The sequence below is a fragment of the Aphelocoma coerulescens genome, chromosome 3 (genome assembly GCF_041296385.1).
Source record: "Aphelocoma coerulescens isolate FSJ_1873_10779 chromosome 3, UR_Acoe_1.0, whole genome shotgun sequence".
Taxonomy (NCBI): domain Eukaryota; kingdom Metazoa; phylum Chordata; class Aves; order Passeriformes; family Corvidae; genus Aphelocoma; species Aphelocoma coerulescens.
In genome coordinates, this window is record NC_091016.1 from 13572979 (window position 1) to 13593149 (window position 20171).

Sequence of the window (20171 nt, forward strand, 5' to 3'; positions counted from 1 at the left end):
ATTTGTTCTGTACCTGAGCTCATAAAACAGTATTTAAAGTATTCCTAAAAAGATGTCCTTGACTGTCAGAAGTACAGGGAACGGAGGTGCTGAACCCCGTGTGTCTGTGCAGAGCTGTAACATCGCCTAGCAGGCCGCTGTGAAAACCTGACCCTTGGCTTGCAGAGAGGAGGCAGCCCTCTGACAGCTCTCCAGAGGAATGTAGGTCATATGCTTTTATGTGCAAATGCTGGAGGTGATATGTTTAGAAAGGACCAAGTTTTCTACCTTGTGCAAAGACTGTCTTAAAAGTTTGAAGTGAGGAGAAGAATGTAGTAAGATGATTATGTTTAATAACAGAATATTGCAAATATATTGCAAAATATTCAAGTGTGAACTATGGACGTGGGACACTGACATGCAGAGGTGAGGGGAGCCGTTTTGATGTTATCCAGCACTTTTTTTACCAGAATTGCGGGGGGACTACGGTCAAAATGGTGAGTGTCAGGAATTTAGTAAGTGTGGTTAGGAACTGAGAATAAAGCAGAAGGCTGTTGGATAAACTTGACTTTTTGTTTCACAAGCTCTTTAAAGATAAATATATTTGCCTTCTTGTAAGAGATCCATTTGTGTGTGAGTTGATTAGAAACTGTACTGAATAGTTTTCAAACTTTGTCCCTCTTAAGATATTTTTTCCCTAGGATGTGAGTGTGTGTTCAGCTATTCAGTTATAGCTGAATTTCCATAGCTGAATACTTTTCCTTTTTTTTGCTAATCTGAATGAATAATCTAACATGAAATGTTTTTCATCACTGAGACAAAGGTGTTTTTCAGAATTGACAGTGTTACTACTTCTAGCAACTGTCTTAGCATTCTCTGTACAAGTCCATGGCCAAATGATCTGGCTTTATGGGAATGAAAAATTTCGGGTAGTGCAGGTTCAGCTAGTTCTGCTATAACCTTAAAGGCTTTGCAAGTACAAAAATTGTGTCTTGGAAATGAATTCAAATTGGGCCTCCTTTTCTTTTTTTAGGGGAAACCATTAATACCTGAAGCTCAGTGAATCTGGGTTCTGATGCTGCAAGATTGCTGAACAACAGCTAAAAAATTCTTTAAAGAAGTGCTTGTGCATAGCCAAGATTAATTGAACCAGAAGTGATCCTAGAGAACTTAAAAAAAATCTTTTACAATAGCTTTTTCCAGGTACTTGGAAAATTAAAAGTTTACTGTCTTGGAAAGACGCCTGGTGTGACTACATCTGTATGGCTCTGACTTGGCAGGTGACTTGCATCAGTTTGACCATTTTGGAAACAAATGTGCTTTCTTCAGAATGAGGAATGATTTGCCTATCGTTCTTTCAGTCTTGAATTTTTACAAATTCAGCATGTCTGATGCTTCAGGTGGTACTTGAAGCCAGGTGAAGAACCATCTGCCCTGGTTTCAGCTTGGGATAGAGTTAATTTTCATAGTAGCTGGCACAGTGCTGTGTTTTGTGTTTAGGATGAGAATAGTGTGAATGCACTGATGTTTTGGTTGTTGCTGAGCAGTGCTTACTCTGAATCAAGGACTTTACAGGGTCCCATGCTCTGCCAGCCAGGAGCTGCACGAGAAGCTGGGAGGGAGCATGGCCAAGACAGGTGACCCAAACTGGCCAAAGGGATTTCCATACCAGAGGACATCATGCCCAGTATCATAAACTAGGGGGAGTTGGCTGGGAGGGGCTGGGTGCTGCTCAGGGATGGTTTGGGCATCAGTCAGTGGGGTGGTGAGCAATTGTGTGAGCATCACTTTCTTGGATTTTCTTTCTCTCTCCTTCTATGTTATCTCCCTTTTCCTTATGTTTTATTTTAGTTTCTTTCAATTACTTAATTGTTCTTATTTCAACCTGAGGGTTTTACCTTCTTTTCCCTGATTCTCCTGCCTTTCTCACTGGGCAGGGGAGGTGTGAGCAAGCAGCTGCATGGTGCTTGGTGACTGGATGGGGTTGGTTAAACCACAACATTGTTTTAAGAGCAGCTTAATTCCCAAATATCTTTCTTGGGCAACAGCTGCTGTGTTGAACTGCTCATTGGGCCCCGTTTCTCTTGTGAAGGACTTCCATGGTGTAGCTGAGGAACGGGCACACAAAGATGTAAGGGTGGAACAGGACTTCATAGGAAATGCTCATTAGGTTTGTCTGATGGCAGAGTATGGACTCCTGTGATGGGAAATGCCTCTGTGCAGTGTGATGACTTATTGCCACTCTGTAACTAGGCTCCTTCGGTAACAAATTGCTCCACAGTTGCTTAAGAATTACCATGGCTGGATGAAAGACATTTTAGAGTTGGCAAATCTGTTTGGAGGAACATTTGTTGTGCCTCAAGAACTTGAGATTCTATTTAGGTCTTTTACCCAGCTGTCCTACAAATCTAATTAACCTTTCCTATCCCTTCCAGAAGTGGTCAGTGTAGAAGAGTTCATAAAGTACCACCTACCCTTCATGTCACAGAAACTTGAGATGCAGAAAAGGGTTCTTATCTCAAAGCTGTAGCTATAACAATGGACCTTTGTTTTCTCGACCCTTGTAAGAACTTTCTTACTCCTTGCCATAAGCCACCACACAGTAGTGTGGGGGATTAGGTCATTTCCTTCCCTTCTCCTCTTCCTGCAGATTATTTGATTAGCATTTCTATTGTATACTCCAAATAGCATGTTCTTGGCTTCAGGCTGATCCCCCCCTCTATAATCTCCTTAAAACATTGTAGTATGACTTTTTATTAACAGTGTGACATGGGAACTCCTTGCACAGAGATTACGTGTGACGTAACACAATAAAAGATTAATGGGGCTGGTAAGTCAGTAATCGTCCCTTCTTTCTTCTTCCCTCATGCACCTGAGGGTAGGCTTCTGGGAACACCTTAACAGTATTAGTGCCTTACAACACATGAAATATTTTTCTTTTTTGGATATCATTGGCTTTGATCAGAGTTCAGCCTCTGACTTCTTGGGAAACAGAGTCCAGGTTGTGTGTAGTGTATGTTCAGCATTCAGTATTGAGTGTATAAATATACCTCCCCCATGGGATCATTACATGTCCTGGTCTTCCACGTTTTTTGCTTCCTTTTCTGTGTTTCCTTTCCTTCACTCTCTGTTTTTATATACCCTGTGTGCAGTAATTTCAAGCTCTTATCCTGTGTGGGGTTTTTATTCCACTTCTTGCCTGTTCTGTTGAATAAAATTATCAACAGGTGTTTAAAATGTCAGTCTTGAAATTCAGGTGTAATATACTAATCGGGTTAACTCCAGCATAAGGAGTTTGCCATTCAGGCTTCTTGCCAGTCAGGACACTAGAGGCCATAGTGCTGCCCATTGCCTTTGTCTGTAAGGCTGTCTTTTTAGCTGGAACAGCTAGAAATGCATTCCTCTTCAATGCTCATGTTGAATGTCATGTGAAATCACGTAATTGTGTCAAACTGTACAGCATCTGCCTGTGAGTCAGATAGAAGAACATGACGATACAGCCCTTTATTTCTTTAACAACTTCAAGGAAAGAACCTCCCCTGCAGTTCAGCATCACTTTATGAAATTAGCAGTGATATCTTGGGCTACAGATTGTATTGTTTTAGTCTGGCATGGTATCTGTACTCCAGGGGAAATCAGATAGCTTGCCTAGCGACAGCATGCTGGAGGCATTTGCTTCCAGTCCTCAAGGACTGGCATAGTTCTTGTGATTCCATGAAAATCATTAAACCTTCCTCATCATAAAAGTGGGGGGCAATGTTGACACAAGAACAGTTGAGTAGAGCATGGCTGTGAGTAAACACAGGCAGGGAAACAAAGTCATTCAAACTCTGTTGGGTGAGATTCAGAGGCAGCCACATAGAAGTGTGCCTAGGGGCAAAATGAACCCTAGAAAAACCTGAATTAAGATGGGGCATGATTAGCTATAAAAAGGACATTGTGTGGTGTTGCCTGATAGCTCCAGAGGGTCACTAATATGAAGGCAGGTAAGGATTGCTATCTGCAGGAGGCTGGGTGGGGTGGTAGAGAGCAAATCCACCTGTAGCTGCTTCTTAGGTGGCTGCAGCATAAAGTAATCTAGAAGCTTATTAACCTGAATGCTGAACAGCTGCGTCTGTAAAATGAGAATAAAGGAGTTCTAGAAGCAAATCAGTCTTCAAGTTCTGCTTTTCAGGATGAATGCTTTTGAAACAGTACAACTCAAGTTTTACAACTTGTGTGAGAAAAGTAATGCAACCTAGAAGTGGTCATACCAATGTAACTAATCACTGCAGTTAAATACCTGAATACAGAGCACCTTTTGTACTCTTGGTGCCATATCTGTGTGTTAAGTGATACTAATGCAGTCCTGATATGCTTTTCTTTTTTTTTTTTCCTTTTAAAACAAAATCACGAAAGCAAACCCTTAGCCCTGATTAAAACAGCATCCAAGCTGCCAACTTTGTATAGGCTGGGACAAAATAAAAAGTCCTTGAAAGTGATGGGGGAGGTGGGGTGGTGTGACTCCTCCACCCCAGTAAAAAATGCCATTTTAAGGATCTACAGATTACCAGTGGAAAAGCTGGGTTGGTGTGCCAGTAACATGAGGCTGTTGATTTTTGGCAGGGGGGAGGATTCAGCTTAAATCTCAAGATTGGACTTGATGAGTCTCTGGGGTTACTGTTGAGATTGATGCAGAAGGTCCCTATCTATCCCCTCATTTGCATTGGTATAGTAGGATTACAGAATAAACCCACAAACAGATAAGCAAAATTATTGGGGTTGAAATAGTTGGAGATTTGTGTGTGGTTTTGGTTTTTCCCTTAGACCCTTGCCAGTTTAGTAATCGGATAGCTGTGATAATAACCCTACCATTTCAACCAGAAGAGTGGAAACAAGGGAGCACCTGTACATCACTGTTCCTCCAGGCACTTTCCAGTGTTCAGCAGCTGTAGCTCCAACAGTTCTGTGGAGCAAAGTGGTATCTTTGTGCTTAGTAATCTACAGTAGAAGAAAAAAAAGTGTCTTTGAGCCTATGTATAATTTTATTATCCAGAATATCCTATGACAAGGTGTTCTGCAGCTGAATTTTCTGGGTAGGTGACAAGATCCTGTAACAGGACAGCTGTACAGTATTACTTAGGGGAAAGTTGGCTGTGGAGTACAGGTTGAGAAGAGAGAAAACACAGATGCATTCACCTTGTTCTCAGCAATGAAGCTGACTTCTGTGGAGCTGCAACTTATGCTGTTATGGCATTATGAACAGAAAAGCTGTTTTGACAGTTACAGATTTGAGTGTTACCCGGTGGCTATACTGTGAGGTGAACTGGGGAAGAGATCCAACTAAAAATCAACAGAGCTGATAGCCCAACTTTTTAAAACATTGACAGATCAGTCCATAAAATTGTGTTTAAAAGATTGAGGTGGCAAGCCAAGGAGGGAGCAGCAGAAACAGGAGCAATAGTCACTTGAACAGCTTGGAGATGTGAAATGTCAGGCTGTTATCTACATTGCTTGAGCCAGGCTAATCATGTACCCCTTCTTCACCCACTACAGCTGTGATGTAAAACTTGATGTAAAGGTTAAGCTGCTGTGTCATATCATGCTTGCAGCAGCCTCGCAGCATTTGCATGATCAGTTCCACGAGGTAACTTGGAAGCTGTGGTAACTTCATCACCACTTTATGGCTCAGACATTTAAATTATCCCACCCACTGGCTTGATGCAGTGATTTCGATGTTGGTGGAATGAGAAATGAGCTCATAACCTGGTCTGCCACATGCAGATTTGCCTTTCTAAACGTGCATCCTTCAGGAATGAGCTGTTGTAGAATCATTGGCCATGACAGTCCAGTACACACAGGTGGCATCTGCAGGTGTGCCATGTGTCCAGTCTTACAGTGTTAGTGAAAACGGAGATAGCAATGCCTGAAGACTTTCTGCTGGTATAATTCTCACTGTATTAAGAAATTACTCTTTGTGTGGGAGGTGAGGAAAGCTAGCTGGGCTAATAAATTATGGTTAAAAAAAAAAGAAAAGGTATAGCATGCATGGGTACAGTTATGTAAGAGAAGGAAATAAATCAGTGTTTCTCTGAGAACCTCATCCACAGAGCTGCCAGGCAATTGGGCTGCAGTATTGTTCTCAGCACACCCTCTGCTTCCTTTTTTCCTTTTTGGGGCCCGGGATGGATGAATTGATGGAGCAGGAGCAGGATGCCGGCTCTGCCTCCAGCCAATGCTGCGTGGTGCCGCGGTGTTTACCCAGCTTACGCAAGGCAGAGCCGGCCCCTCTTGAGGCAGAAGGCGCTTCCCACGGCTGAAGTAAAAGCACACAGAGCAGCCACTCAGTCTGGCAGTTGCTGGGGGTTTAAAGGAGTTGGTGGATTTCGGCTGATTTTTAACAAGATCGAAGGGTTGGATTTTTTCTTCTCTACTGTGTAGGAATACTGAGAGGACGCAAATATCCTGGTAAGTGCTCTGCATGCCATCGCCTTTCCCTTTTAGTGTGGCATTGTTTCAGTCTCTCTTCTAAAAGCCTCCTCAGCTGCAGTGATTTTCAGTGATGCGGTGGAAAGGAAGTCTGAGAGCGGGCAGTGTGTCTGCAGGCTGCCCTTCCACCTCAAAGAGGTAGAGACATTCAAAGTGCACAGCATAATAAGTGCTGGTTGATCATAAGAAGTGTCAGTCACTTCTCATTTTTTGGGTGCAGAGCAAGGTGCCTTAAAACTGTCATTACCTGATAAAATCATACCAAGAGGAATTTCTCATGGAGCTGTTAAATATTTGTGTTGTCTAAACCAAAAATAAAGGCTTTAAATGTAACTGTAACTCCTATTTTTGCTAGATGATATAGTATGCTCTGTGAAAAGGCTTTAGTGTAATACAAACAGCTATTTAGCAGATACTTTGGTACATGAACTACCTCATCAGGAAGTCAGAGGCTCATAAAAAGCAAAACACTAATGTTCAGGCATGTAGAACAAGAAGTCATTGTGGTTTTTTGCAAGCCCAGGCTCCTCAGCCATACATTTCAGTACAGGTGCATCAGACAGTAGACTTTCCTGGACTTGAAAAGCTCCATTGCTTTGTGTAAAAATAAGATGCCTCTGTTTTGGTCTAAACTCTTAGGAAGTTTTGCTCTCGTGACTGACTCTAAGTGAAAATGGGGACTGCTTTTTTTTAAGGTAATACTGCATAATTTTTCTGAAGCAGTGGAGAGGATGATGTTAAAAGTTTCTAACTGTAGAGTTCTGTGTAGCAGAACTGTACTTCTGTACTAGTGTTGTACGAAGTTTTTTTCTTTTCTGCTTGTCCTTGTGCGAGGCACTCTCTGAAGATACAAACACGTATGCTATGGCTAATGAACACCTGATGTTCTCCCAGCATGCCTCTATGTAGTATTGTTTTATGGCTTTTTCACATGGGTTACAGGTTATAAGTAAACTTCATTTGATAATCTGAGTGAAATGAAGGTAAAATCAAAACTATACTTTTTTCAGCATAGCACACAGAGTTTGTACTAACAGGCAAAGTGCAAGTGCAGCCAAAATTTCATGGAGAAAGCTGCAATTAAATCTTGTGAAGTATCTTGCGTGAGTAACTTTGACAGGTAGTTCAGCTGATGGAGCAAGGACAAGCTGTGGTGTTTGGCCCTCGTGCCAGAGGGGCTGAGCCCCGCGCCAGGCTCTGCGCCTCATCACCACTATATCCAAAAGCTGGAGGAGATGGGTGGCAAGGGGGTTCAGACTGCGTGTAAATGGAGCAGGTTAACTGGTGAAGAACTTTCTGAGCTAATTAAGGATACAGATAATATTGCAGTGACAGCTTTAAAATAGACACCTTGTGCTAAAAGACAAATGTTTTTGGCTTCCCACACGCAGTCTGAATTACATCATTTATAATCCGTAGGAGGTTATCGTGGTTTCCTCAGGGGAGGATCAGCTGTTACTTTTCATAACTGAAAAAAATTCTGGACTATTTCTTTTTCCAAGGGAATATTTTCCGAACTGATTTTTGTCAGTCTGTTGGAGTGGAGCATTATTGATTATATAAATCTGCCAGGTTTAATATACCCAACTCCATTCTCATGTCATCAATGGCAGTTCAGAGTAAGAGAACTGAAGTTAGCAGAGGTCTGATTGAAATGAGGCCCCTGTGCTTAGATGGGTTTTTTCGGTCTTCTGAAGAGGAATGCTATTTTTGAGTACTATCATAAAGTACCTATTTTCATATAGGTGCCTATTATAGAAGTCCTATTCTAAATCACTTCCCTTGTTCATTGAGCAAGGTTGCTTGTCCTCAAGGCGCTGTTCCTGTCTTTCCTGAAATTGCTGTGAACTTCTCAGACTTGCTTCTGAGACTGGAACAGAATTTGAAGCAGAATGCTAGATGCCAGTTCAACCAAAACTGCTGTTTCTTAGACTGAACAAAGTTATCTGTGGTGTTAGAGCAGAACAGTAGATTTACTCTTGTCTATCAAGTTAATGCCCCTTTCAAAGTGTCTACAGACAATGGGTTTTTGTGTGTGTATGTGCTCTGACTCTTGCATGACTTGCTTCCACGATGACCAGACCACTAATGGCAGATGTCCATGGTAAAAAGATGCTTTCATTCTGTTTGTGACAATGAAAAACTCCTCTACTGAGATTTTACAGATGTTCTCAAGGCATAGTAGTAGATAGTAGATAGCTGTTGCATTGGTTTATGCTTGGTGTCTTGTGCTGGATCAGCTGCTTGCTCATTTCAGAGCTTGGCCTCATTGTCTTGTTTTTGGTATCTTATTTTTGTCTTGCTTTCATATCATAAGACTCTTGTGTATGTATAGTGGATGACTAAGCTTATTCTGAGTTATAAAAGAAAAGGTGTGCAGTATAGACTAAGGAAATAATAAGCCATACTAAAGTAAAAGGCTGGACTGATACTCCACACTCCCAAGGCTTCTTCTTTGGGATTTTTGATGCTGATAAACTCCCTTTTCTAGAAATAAAAAAGTGAATTATCCTTCCTTAGAAAGGTACTGTATGGCTATTGATCTAAAGTGATAGGCATTTAAATTGCACTAACAGATGCATCACTATACCTTCCCTGTGCATCTGTAGTGAAGGATGCAAGCTGTAGGCAGAATGTGGCTAATCTCAAAAAGTGGAGTCTAAAACCTGCTGATGTTAAAATTGCAGGTGTGTGTGGGAAGGAAACATTAGCTTGTTTTTAACTGGAAACTGGGAGAAGTGTTAAAACGATGGTTGATAAACACATGCTCTTTTTACCCAGTGATCACTTCAGTAAAAACTATTTTAATAGCAGCTTACAAAAAGATTAATAGGGAAAAACAGTTAAAGGAGAATAATTTTCCAGTGGTGAAAATTACTTCACCCGTCATGTAGAAGAAAGTGATTTCTCAACCTTTGTCTCAGCTTTCAGAAACAGTGATGCAAGGAGCTGATTCCTTGTTGCTCGCACCAGTGGAGATCAGTAACATTACTGATACTGTTTGTGCAACCTGGGCTTGGTGGGAACACATACTCAAACAAGCAGTCAGTCTGCTGGGAATTACTGTGGTTTTTTGGGTTGGTTTTTTTGAGGCTTTGTTTTTTTTTTTCCCCCCTTCTCTTTGATTACTTACTGCCTCCCCCATCTTCCATGCTTGCAAATACCTTCATCTTGGGGGACTAGTATTCTCTACAGCTTGTATCTCACAGTGACTTTTAACTTTGGTATTCTGGTTGTTTAAATCTGGAAATCAAGATTTTTACTTTGAAGTGGTGAGATGTAACCACAGAAGAGAATACGCAGTGCTGAAATACTGTACATGTATTTAGAGGATTTTGGTTTCTGATCTTGCAGTCACAGGAGACTTGCCTAGTGGAAACTGGAGTGATAAAGAGCTTAAATGTGTAAATGGATGTTGGCAAACTTGGGTCCTACTTGTATCTTGTCAGGTATTGTCACACTATTCAATGGGAATTGTTTGTTTGCAGTATGGGGTTTTAAATCCAAATAAAGTTGTAGGCAGTAACATGTAAATCTTGAGGGATAAGGACAAAATCTTGTTTCTTTGGTAATGGAGTTACTTATAATTTATGTCTAACTGGTCAAAAGTGCACCTAAGTGCATATTCCAGTTGCTTGATAAAATTATGTGGACTTCCTAAAATTAATGGTATTCCTTGAATAATTTAGATTGGGAGGTTGTCTGATTCAGTCCCTAGACTCAAAATGGAACTGGGCTGCCTTAGATTGGGCTGTTCAGGGCCACATGCAGCTGGTCTCCAAGGATGGAGATCTCATAACCTCTGTGGATTGGGGGTTTCCCCCCCCCCCCCTCCCCAATAGCTAATCAGGATTTTCTGCGTTGTAGTTTGTTTGTTGCCTCTTGTTCTGTCACTGCATACCTGTCAAAAGGACTAGATTCCATTTTGTCCCTATTCCCTCTGGTTTAGCACAGAATTGCTGAGGGAAGAGCTGGATGTGAGAATTGCAAGGGTAGTCAGTGGAGAATAGCAAATAGTATAAAAATAAAAACATTGATAGATAAGATGTCTTGTGCTTTATTTCTAAAAGCAAAAAAAAAAAAAAAGCTCAAAAAGTTAAAATATGTAGATGTAGAAAATAAAGATAATATTATAAAAATGGAGGGGAAAATTCCCATTTTTTGCATCTGAATCAGCATATTTTTATTTTAATATATTCATTGACAGAGGACTTCTTTCTATACTGTGAAAGTGGTTTTCTATGCAGTATTTCAGAAAAGGGCTAGTCTGGCACTAGCTACAGTTGCTAGCAGCCTATAATGCTGGCTCTGTGTTTAGAAAATGACGGTAATTTATTACAAAGAGACTTTTATTCTAGTATTTTTAGCTTGCAGCCGAGTGTTTAATGAATCTCTGCTTGGGCTCATTGAATTTATGTTCTCCCCTCCCCCTGCCCCATTTTAACCATTAAGATACTGCTATTCTTGCCACAATTCCAGAAGCTGTGCTTGGTCTAAGAAATAGCAAACTTATTCACAAGGTGCTGTGCCTTACTGCAAACAAAATCTGAGGACTTGCTGAAGCAACTTAAGCCTAGTTGTGAGTGAGTCTCATGATCAGGAAAGGCAGCTGAACGGTTGAGGATGACTGCTAAGCTAGAGCTGGTAGCTCAAAACCAACCAAAATTCAATCTGTCTCTGTCCCCCACGGAAAATGACGTGTTCAATGAAAGTGTGCTCTTAACCTCATGTACTCTGAAGCATGGTTTGTGAGGTCTTCCCAGGGGATAGTCTGGATGCAGGGACCAGTGTTTACATGAGACAGGAGTGATTACATTGATATGACTTTTCTTTCTACTGGAATGGAGTCAGAAATCTGTGGCTTGCTTTCTCTGCTATAGCAGTCTGCCTTCTGTGACTTTAGTGAGTACTGGAGAAGAGGAAGGCTTGTATGAAACCAGACTCAAGCAAATTTTAAATGCTTTTCTCAATTTAGTTCTTATCACTTTCCAGTCCTTCAAAACAGTTGCACGTGATAGTATTGAGCGAGTTATCCTCATTGAACTTTCTGCTGTCCCCAGAGGAACCAGTGTTAAGAATAAAAAGGTATTACCTGTTCATGAGTTCTTCCTGTTCTTGATACTGGAGGGTTTTAACTAGTACCCATTGTGGTTTGGGGCTAACTGCAAACAGTTGTGCTCACCTTTAGCCATGCAAGTTGCATTATTCACAAAATCTTTTCAAATCCATAATACAGGGCTGTGCAAAGGTAAGGGCTTTCGGGCTTTGGTCTCTTCTCTTTGGCAGAAGCAGAGATCTTGACATGAAATGTTTGCTGCTGCCAGTACTGTGATTTTTGGAAGAATGTTGGATGAGATGGGATCTTGTAATTGGCATCTTATTCCTTATCAGTGTCAAAGGTTCTTGGAGGAGTTTAGAAGAGTCTGTTGTTCAGAGCTTGTTCCAATGAAGCCTGTTCCACTGATGTTTGGAAATGCTGCTGCAAAAAGCAGAAAAAATGTAATTTGCATGTATTTTGAACAAAAAGTCCATTCCTTGGCTATATACTGGCACTTGAGAGCCAAGTTGTCTTTTTAATTAGCCTTTCATAACTTTTTGAAGAAGTCTCCTATAGTACTGTAGGAATTAAAACTGGTCAGGTTATACTACAAGAGAAGGCCCATTATATATTTTAGTGGATCCCTTTCTTCTACTCAACAGCATTCCTTCCAGTGAGTTCTTCATTCAGCTTTAAATGATCCATAAGCCTGCTCTGTTTCAGGACTGGAGATGTTATCCCATGGCAGATTAGACTCATCTCTAGTGGGACAGCACTTGAGTTTTATTTGCAGACACAAAATTTCCCTTGCACTGATCTTCAGGACCTCATTGGAAGCATATCGTTGATCTTTATTATTTTTGGGAAGAAAAATATTTTTCTTTTTTATACAGTGCACCAGGCTGATCACAGTGGAAGAGAAGTAGTGTGTCTGTTGGACTGATTATTTTTTTGGGAGTGCTGAATTTTGTATGTGCTTGAGTTGAAGTAATCTGGGGGTGTAGTAGTTGTGAAAGTGGCGTGTGAAGCTCATAAAGGTTCTGAGATGTATTTTTAAAAAAATGAAGTTCAAACATTCCAGCCAGACTTCTGAAAGTGGATGAGTAAGCTGTGTTATTAATGATGGCTCTAGATTTCTAACGCTCAAACCTTCCTTAAGTCTAATAAGAAGTGGATTTCCATCATGTGCAAAATAAACTTGTGTGGATTTCTTTAAATGTAAAGCAAAAGATAGTGTTTTAAAGAGGAGCTGAGCGATAGATGTGGGACATCTTTCCTTATACTGAGATTCTCTATATAACTACTTGTATTGCTGAGGTCTGTCCCTGGGAGCTGCTGACCCCTTTTATTGTTTCTGCACAGGTCTCTGGCCACTTGTGCAGGTAATGCTTTAGAGTCTCCTCTAACATGTTACTTTCATGAGACTTTGAAGTTGACTCAGTCTGAGACATGTATTTTTTTAGCTTTCCATTAAAATTGTTCACTTGGATGAACAGAGGAAGAGGAGAAGCTGCACCAAACCTGTTCTTGTACTAATGGCTAAAGTTATTTTTAATGTTTGCCTTCCCACTTTCTCTAAGTGAAAGGATTATCTCTTTATCTAACACTTTAATGTGGGGTTATACTATTTAAATCTTTGGTTACCGTGTCATGGTATTTCCTAGTCCTGTGCTGTTTCCTAATAGGCACTGCTGTAGGTTTCATGGCAGTATTTCTTGTGAGTTGTTAAATGTCAAGGCAGAGGACAACTGTTGGCCAAGATGAAAGAAGTTGTATGTGAAGAAGCCTGAAATGCAGGGGAGAGGCTGTTGAGGAGATCAATATTCAAGCAAAAAATAGGTTAATCATGTGGGGAGGAGATGAGAACATGAGCTCTTTTAGAAGACAGCTATACAAGCAACTATAATGCAAGAAGATTTTAAAATAAAAAATGCTGGAGTTGATTGTAAAAATACTTCATAGAAAATATATCCTTATTTTCATATACAGATAAATTATGAAGATTCATACTCACTTCTTAAATAGAAATACTTTAGAAGGGAAATGTGTGTAAAGAACTGAGCACTATTAAACACTAGGATTTATATAGTTCAGTATTAACGTCAGTAAAGCAGCCCTGAGGTGTGTTCACAGGTTCATAGTTTCAGAAAGTGTGGTGCTCCAAAGCCGGGTGTGATGCCAGGAGGCAAGGAGGACCCTGGAAGACATGCAAATTGTGAACACAGTTAATGTTGTGGGGCCCTCTTTATCAAATAGGGTGATCTTCACTTCAGTGTGTTGTGACTACTGGCATCATACGGATTTGAGGTCACCTTTTCATGTGATAAGTTTGCTTTAATGTCTTTAGTTTAGAATTTTAAAGACAAAACCTACAACAGTGAGTAACCTCGAAATCCCAGGGGAGTTACCACTACACTTGGGTCAGCAATCTAGAAATGCTTTGGAGCAAACTGTATTCCTTGACTCTCTCCTGTGCAACTGCTGCTGTTCCTGTGTGACAGAGGAAGACTGTTGGATCAGTAAAATGCACTTTGAGCAGCAGCTGAGGATGGGTACCCTAAGGCTTGAACCAGGACAGCTGCTGACTCAAAGTGCTCACTGCTTCCCAGGCAGGAGAAATAGCTTGGTGTCACTGTCCTGGAGATGGGACACAGGCACTTCACAGCAGCATTGTGCAAATCGAGTTTGTGATGCACTCACACATCTCTCAGTACTGTTGGGATAATGTTATGTGTGTGCTGGCCACAAAGACAGGCTGCAGTTAACTTGTTTCAAGCACTGTGAAATCTACAGTACCCAGACTTGAAAAACAAAAGAGATTTGGAAAATAATGAGAAATGAAAGGGGAAACAAAAAGGTTTCTATTCAGTCTCCTGGCTGTGTTTTGCAGGCATCATAGCAAACGTTTTGAGTACAGTGTGATGTCTTTGCCTGTATTTGTGAGAAGCCTTCCCAAATATATGGAATAGCATGAAGGAACAAACTTGAGTTTTTAGAGAGCACTGTGAGCTGATTGCAGATGGCAATCAACATATGCATGCTGAGTATGAATTTGTAGATTTGAGAAAACATGTTGAAGGCCAAGCTTCTCTGTGAAGAAGCAAAGACTGGGAGAGGGCGTAGAGATAAGGTCAGTAAAGGGATCTTTGCATCAGCTTCTGAATGTGAAGCTGTCAAGCACTGCCACATCTTTTCCTCTGTTCTTACGACATAACATGGGGATAGATAAAATCTGCATGATGACATCTATTCTGCTAATAACTATGGTCTAGTTAAGGTAGAAGAAAGTGGAGATACAGCATTGTAGTTGTGATCAAAGTTGATGACAGGATTCAAAAAGTGCTGTGTGGGTCAAAAAGTGCATTTGCACAGAAGGCAGAATGTTAACCATCAGTACTGAAAAAGATTAGTAGCTCTTCGAGTTGGTGTGAAAACTCACCTGGAAGGACCAAGGGAATGTTCTTATTTCTGTTAAAGAAAGCCTCAAACAGGCTCTTATCAGCTTTATTCTTTATCAAGCAAGTGCTCTGCTGGGTAGGCTTTCTCTAGAGGAAGGTCAGAGATGAGCTGCACAGGTCAAAAGTGTCTGGAAATGCTGCTAATGAGAAGCTGTAAAAAATGCAGTAAGAACTGTTCCTCAAAGCAGAAGTCTGAGTGAAAAATGCATTTCAAGACTGTTTTCATTAGGAGTTATGTGGAATTCCCTCAGGAAATCTCCTTCAAACAGATGTTTATATCACTTCTGTCTCTGGCTAAACATGAGAGATCACATTGCACACCCTAAACTTTTATGGTAAGCTTGATATCAAATTGTCATACGACTTCCTTCCATCTGCAAATCCAGAAGCTTCTTGGAAAGCTCTGAATTAGACACTTCCCATGAAAACTTCTTCCTTTCTAGCTAATGAGCTGGTCTTGCTTTGTGGGGTTTTTTTCCTTTAAATTTAGTACCTATCTGCCTCTACTTCTCAACAGCTGAACGAAATATAATAAATGAAGCTATGTATCATTTATTCTAAAAAGTAGCGTGGAGGAAAACAAATGTGTATGTTTTAAGGCCACCGTGGAATTTTCTAAATGCTTTTTTTTTTTTTTTGTGATCTGGCAGTTCTTCAAGGCAATGCAACCTTAATGCATGTGGTTTTATATATCTGTTTTTTAGAATTATTTCAGGCAAAACCAAAACATGGAAAACACAAAATATTGTACCTACTGTATCAGATTGGTGTGCAAGTTTGTGTAATTGGAGTAGAGTATTTTCTCTTACACTTAATTTTGGTTTTATTTTTACAGGAAATAATGAAAAAAGTGTGCCACAACTCTTGATCAGAGACCTGAAATTTGAGAATAAGTCATTAGCTAAGCTCATGTTTTCTCCTGATCAAGAAAATCATCCATCAAAAGCACCAGTCAAGTATGGTGAATTGATTGTATTGGGGTAAGTGCTTGTGTGTAAGAGTCTGAGGGTTTTCTATGCTGTAATTTTGTGTAATTCTGGGCATTGCGTTAATCAGTTCTTGGATTTAAATGTGAATAATTGAAAATCTGTAATTAATAACACTATACTAATTAAGAATACCTGGTGCTTAGAATGAAAGTTCTTGTGGGTCTGTATCTCATGAGAAGCTAAGCAATACAGGAATGATGGACTTTGTTCTTTTTCTGTGCTTTTTGATAGGTACAATGGGTCTCTCCCAAATGGAGATAGAGGAAGAAGGAAAAGTAGGTTTGCTTTATTTAAAAGGCCCAAAGCAAATGGGGTGAAACCCAGCACTGTGCACATTGCCTGTACCCCTCAAGCAGCAAAGGTAAGCTCCATTTCTCTGCTTAAGTCTGTCTCATTTCTCCCAGTGCCATATAAAGAGCTGTCAGGGAACAGTTTAAACAGCATAAAGTTCTGACTGTGAAAAGAATGGTTTGTGTTTATCTAAAAGTTTTTAGTACCTGTCAGTGTTAGCAAGAAACAATTTGGCGAAGATGATTTGTTGCCTAGTCCTTGCCATGGCCAGAAAAAAAATAATTAGTTTTGAAACATGAATGTTCTGGGCACAGGCTAGTCATAAAGCACTTTCTATTTTGCTTTCTTTCCAAACTCACTACAGACATCTGTTCTAGGCTTTGTGGTTTTGCACTCACTCTGCTTTAGGACTAACTTTGCTTCACATGCAGCTGACTTTTAAATGATCCTTTGCCAAAGCTCCACGTGCACTTGCTGCTCCATCCAATGGGTAGGAGTTCCCCAGGGATCAGGACGGGTGGGTTTGCAGGGTATGTTTCATGGGGCTTGTAATCAGAGTTCCCATTAAGAAGCAGTAAAGGAAGGGCTTGGGCCCTGAAGTTGAACTGTATTTCATGTCAAAATGAATACATTATAGCTAATGTATTGTAGCTATCCAAGTGTGTGTGCAATTGTGTTCAATAGCTAATGGAGCATTTCTACTAAAACAATGGAATTTGAGGATGCTTAGTGGTTGTTTAGAAATTGCCAGTGACAAGATCAGGCCTTTAAACAAATACAGTAGTGTTAAGTGTTTGACTGCCAGAATGCCTTGACGCTTAAGGATATTGACCCTAAATTCAGGGAATGCTATGAAGTATTCTGAAATCAAAAGCATTTTACTAACCAAAATTCTTGTGGTAGAATAATGATCATAGGGGATCTGTGAAAAGAACATTTCTTTTTGCAAGTTCTTTATGGTCTGGTAAGTGCTGTTTAGCAGCACTTTTAGAAGTGTTTGTCAGTTCCTAGTAGGTAAATGCAGAATGAACATCTAGACTAACAAACTTTGCTACAACTTCTGCAACCTATGCTGAGTTTCTCCGTTTTACCCTATTTACCACCACTTTTTTGTCTGTGTATCTTAAATCAGTCATTACTGATTTTAGTATTAAATCCTGGTTTTAGAATGAAGTCCCTAAGTTTTTGTCCTCACCTTACTGTTAGCCAAGTTCATGCTGAGGTGACCATGAAGGTGTTACATTCAGTTTTAGCCTTTGCGTTTGGTTGTTTTGTCCTTTTGTATTCAGGCTGGTGTTGCTTTAACACAAAACATGACTAATAATATGCCCTGGTTATGTGTATTTAGTTGCAGCATGTGGTGAAGAGACCAGTTTGGTCTGTTGCTGAATTAATCTTGCAGCTTTTTTTTTAATGGCTGGGACTGGGTTTTGTGAAGTTTAACTACAGGTGTGTCATTAACAACCATCTGCCTTAATGCATTAATTAGCACAAGAGCCTGGTGTGTTATATATATATAGTCTGCTTTGCTGCTGTGTACTGTAGAATTATTGTGCACTAGTTCAATAATATTTGGCATTTTTCCGTAGGCAATAAGTAACAAGGACCAACACAGCATATCTTACACTTTGTCTCGGGCCCAGACAGTCGTAGTTGAATATACACATGACAGCAACACAGATATGTTCCAGGTATGTAAGTAAATGTGTAAGTGTCTTCTCACTTTTGGTAGTTTCAAACAAGGCATCCTCTCAGCAGACCCAAAAGTTTGTGTGTGTCAGTTTCTGTGCTCACTCTTCAGAACAATTTAATTCTGTTCATTCCCAAGGCCATCCTGTGAGCAAGGCTGTGTGTCTGTACATCTCATCTCTTTTAGACTTAGGCAAAGGTGAAAGTTTGGATTTTTTGTGACTAATGTTCAAGATTATGGTTTTGCCTTTGATTGCTGGTCTGCAAGTCACATAATCTGTCTCCTAGTCCCTCCTTGCAAAATGAAGAAAAAAGGACACTGTTCTCTTTAAGCGCTTGGAACTTTGCTTCTGGCATTTACAAAGGGATTTGGGATCAGCCAGTTGGAGACAGGGTAGAAGAAATACAGTGTGGAAACACAGGAAAGCTTTTGGCACAACTAATATGAAAAATACTCTGAACTTCTTTAAGCAAACCCAGAAATGTCTAAAGCACTGGGAGAAATGAAGAGAGGAGCCTCAGTGCTGATGCTGGCAGTTCACAACTTTGCTGCAGTTCCTGTGTGTATGACAAGGGACCACAAACACATTTGCAGCTGTGGTGTGCCCTCATATCTTATAATTGTTTCCTGTTTTTCTCAAAAGGAAGGGTTTTGTTTTGGGGTTTTTTTTAATGTGTGCTTTGTTCTCTCTGATTCCCAGACCGTGATCTTGTGTAGCTTCCCCTCCCCCCTCCTCGTTGTTGCCTCTAGTTTATGGCAAGGAGTTTTGCTGTCACAGCATTTTGCTGTGACGCCACTGTAGGATCTAAGGAGGTGGGAGGTGTTGGGAAGTGGTGGAGGAAGCTGCTTTGCAACTGCAAACACAACAGAGCAAAAGGACTGTAATGAAATCACCGCAGCATAAGCTATTGTCTGCGTGAGTGTTCTCTCTTCAGGCATGCTTTGGCATGTGTGCTGCTCTGGAATTGCCCCTGGCAGTCCCTGTGTACTCACAGGTTATCCTGCCTAAGAAGCAATAGAAAAATACATTCTGACAAAGCAGTTTTAGTCTCATGAAAGCTCTCCAGCCCTCACCAAAAAGCACCTCAAGCTTTTGGGTCTCTTGCTCAGCAGTTAATCAGTCTTAATATAACCACCTATTTTCAAAGAGCCTGAGAGCTTTGGAAGTGAGTAGTAGTATGTAAAGGGGGCTTTAAACCCAGCTTTGTGGGTGTTTGGGAAAGGGTTATTACTTTGCTTCTTACTTTGTAAGGAAAAGGACAAGATGAGTTGACTGGAAAAGCAGTGATACCCATGCAGTTCTATCAAACTCAGTAGAGTTGTGTGGGACTGCAAAACTTGTGGTTCCCTACAGCCAGAAAAGGAGGCACAGCTACCAAGAAACCTGACTGTAGTCAGATGTTGTTACATTCTTGTGTTCTGTGAGTAAATGAAGCCCCTCTCTGCCACAACCACCTGGTACCTGGTCTTTCACAAAAGATTTGCTGCTCCTCAGTGCCCACCAGAGCTGAAGAGACAGCTCACATAATCTGAATTTCATACATCTGTACGGTGACTTAGTCTGGCACTGTTGAGAATGTTCTGGGCATGCAAAGTGACTGCATGTCACTGTTCTTCCCTCTGACTGCTGTTCCCTGGCTGTTTTGGTGTTCCTGCAGCTGGTCTGCCTGACCTGAGTGTAACCTCTCTGATGAAAAGGCCTTCAATGGGAAATCATCTCAGAATTGATTTAATTGCATCATTTTATTTCTCCTTCCTTCATTTGGCTGTACCCAGCTTTCAGAATAACTTTGATCATTTGGAGGCAGAAAAATTCATCAATTCAGATGAAGCTTTAGAAACTTAAATTGATATATTGCTAGACAGGAATGCTTTAAATTGTAATGCCATGATTTTTGTATCATTGCTTTTAAGTGCTTTGAATTTGAATATTCCTAGACCCAAAGACAAACTTCTGACCACTTTTTTTTTTTTAATCCCTTTCCAGATTGGTCGGTCAACAGAGAGTCCTATAGACTTTGTAGTAACAGACACAGTTCCTGGGAGTCAGAGTAATTCGGATACACAGTCTGTGCAGAGCACTATATCAAGGTTTGCCTGCAGAATCATATGTGAACGAAACCCTCCCTTTACAGCAAGAATATATGCTGCAGGATTTGACTCCTCAAAAAACATTTTCCTTGGGGTAAGGGAATTCTTTTTCTTTTTTTTTTTTTTTTCCAATGAAAGTTCAGTGCAGGCTTATTTTTTAAACTAAT

General features: G+C 40.5%; 1 protein-coding gene across 4 annotated transcripts in view; it reads left to right on the plus strand.

The window, feature by feature from the left end:
• The window catches only part of PELI1 (pellino E3 ubiquitin protein ligase 1), a 43676-nt gene that overhangs the window by 19868 nt on the left and 3637 nt on the right, over positions 1-20171 (plus strand). For 3 of the 4 annotated variants that reach the window (XM_069009092.1, XM_069009090.1, XM_069009089.1), the window contains exons 2-5: positions 15779-15923; positions 16164-16293; positions 17813-17914; positions 19901-20098. In XM_069009092.1, the coding sequence (XP_068865193.1) occupies positions 15853-15923; positions 16164-16293; positions 17813-17914; positions 19901-20098 (501 nt within the window). In that variant the 5' untranslated portion in view covers positions 15779-15852. Of the gene's footprint in view, positions 1-6293; positions 6427-15778; positions 15924-16163; positions 16294-17812; positions 17915-19900; positions 20099-20171 lie in introns of those variants that run through there. The other variant, XM_069009091.1, reaches the window with a different exon arrangement.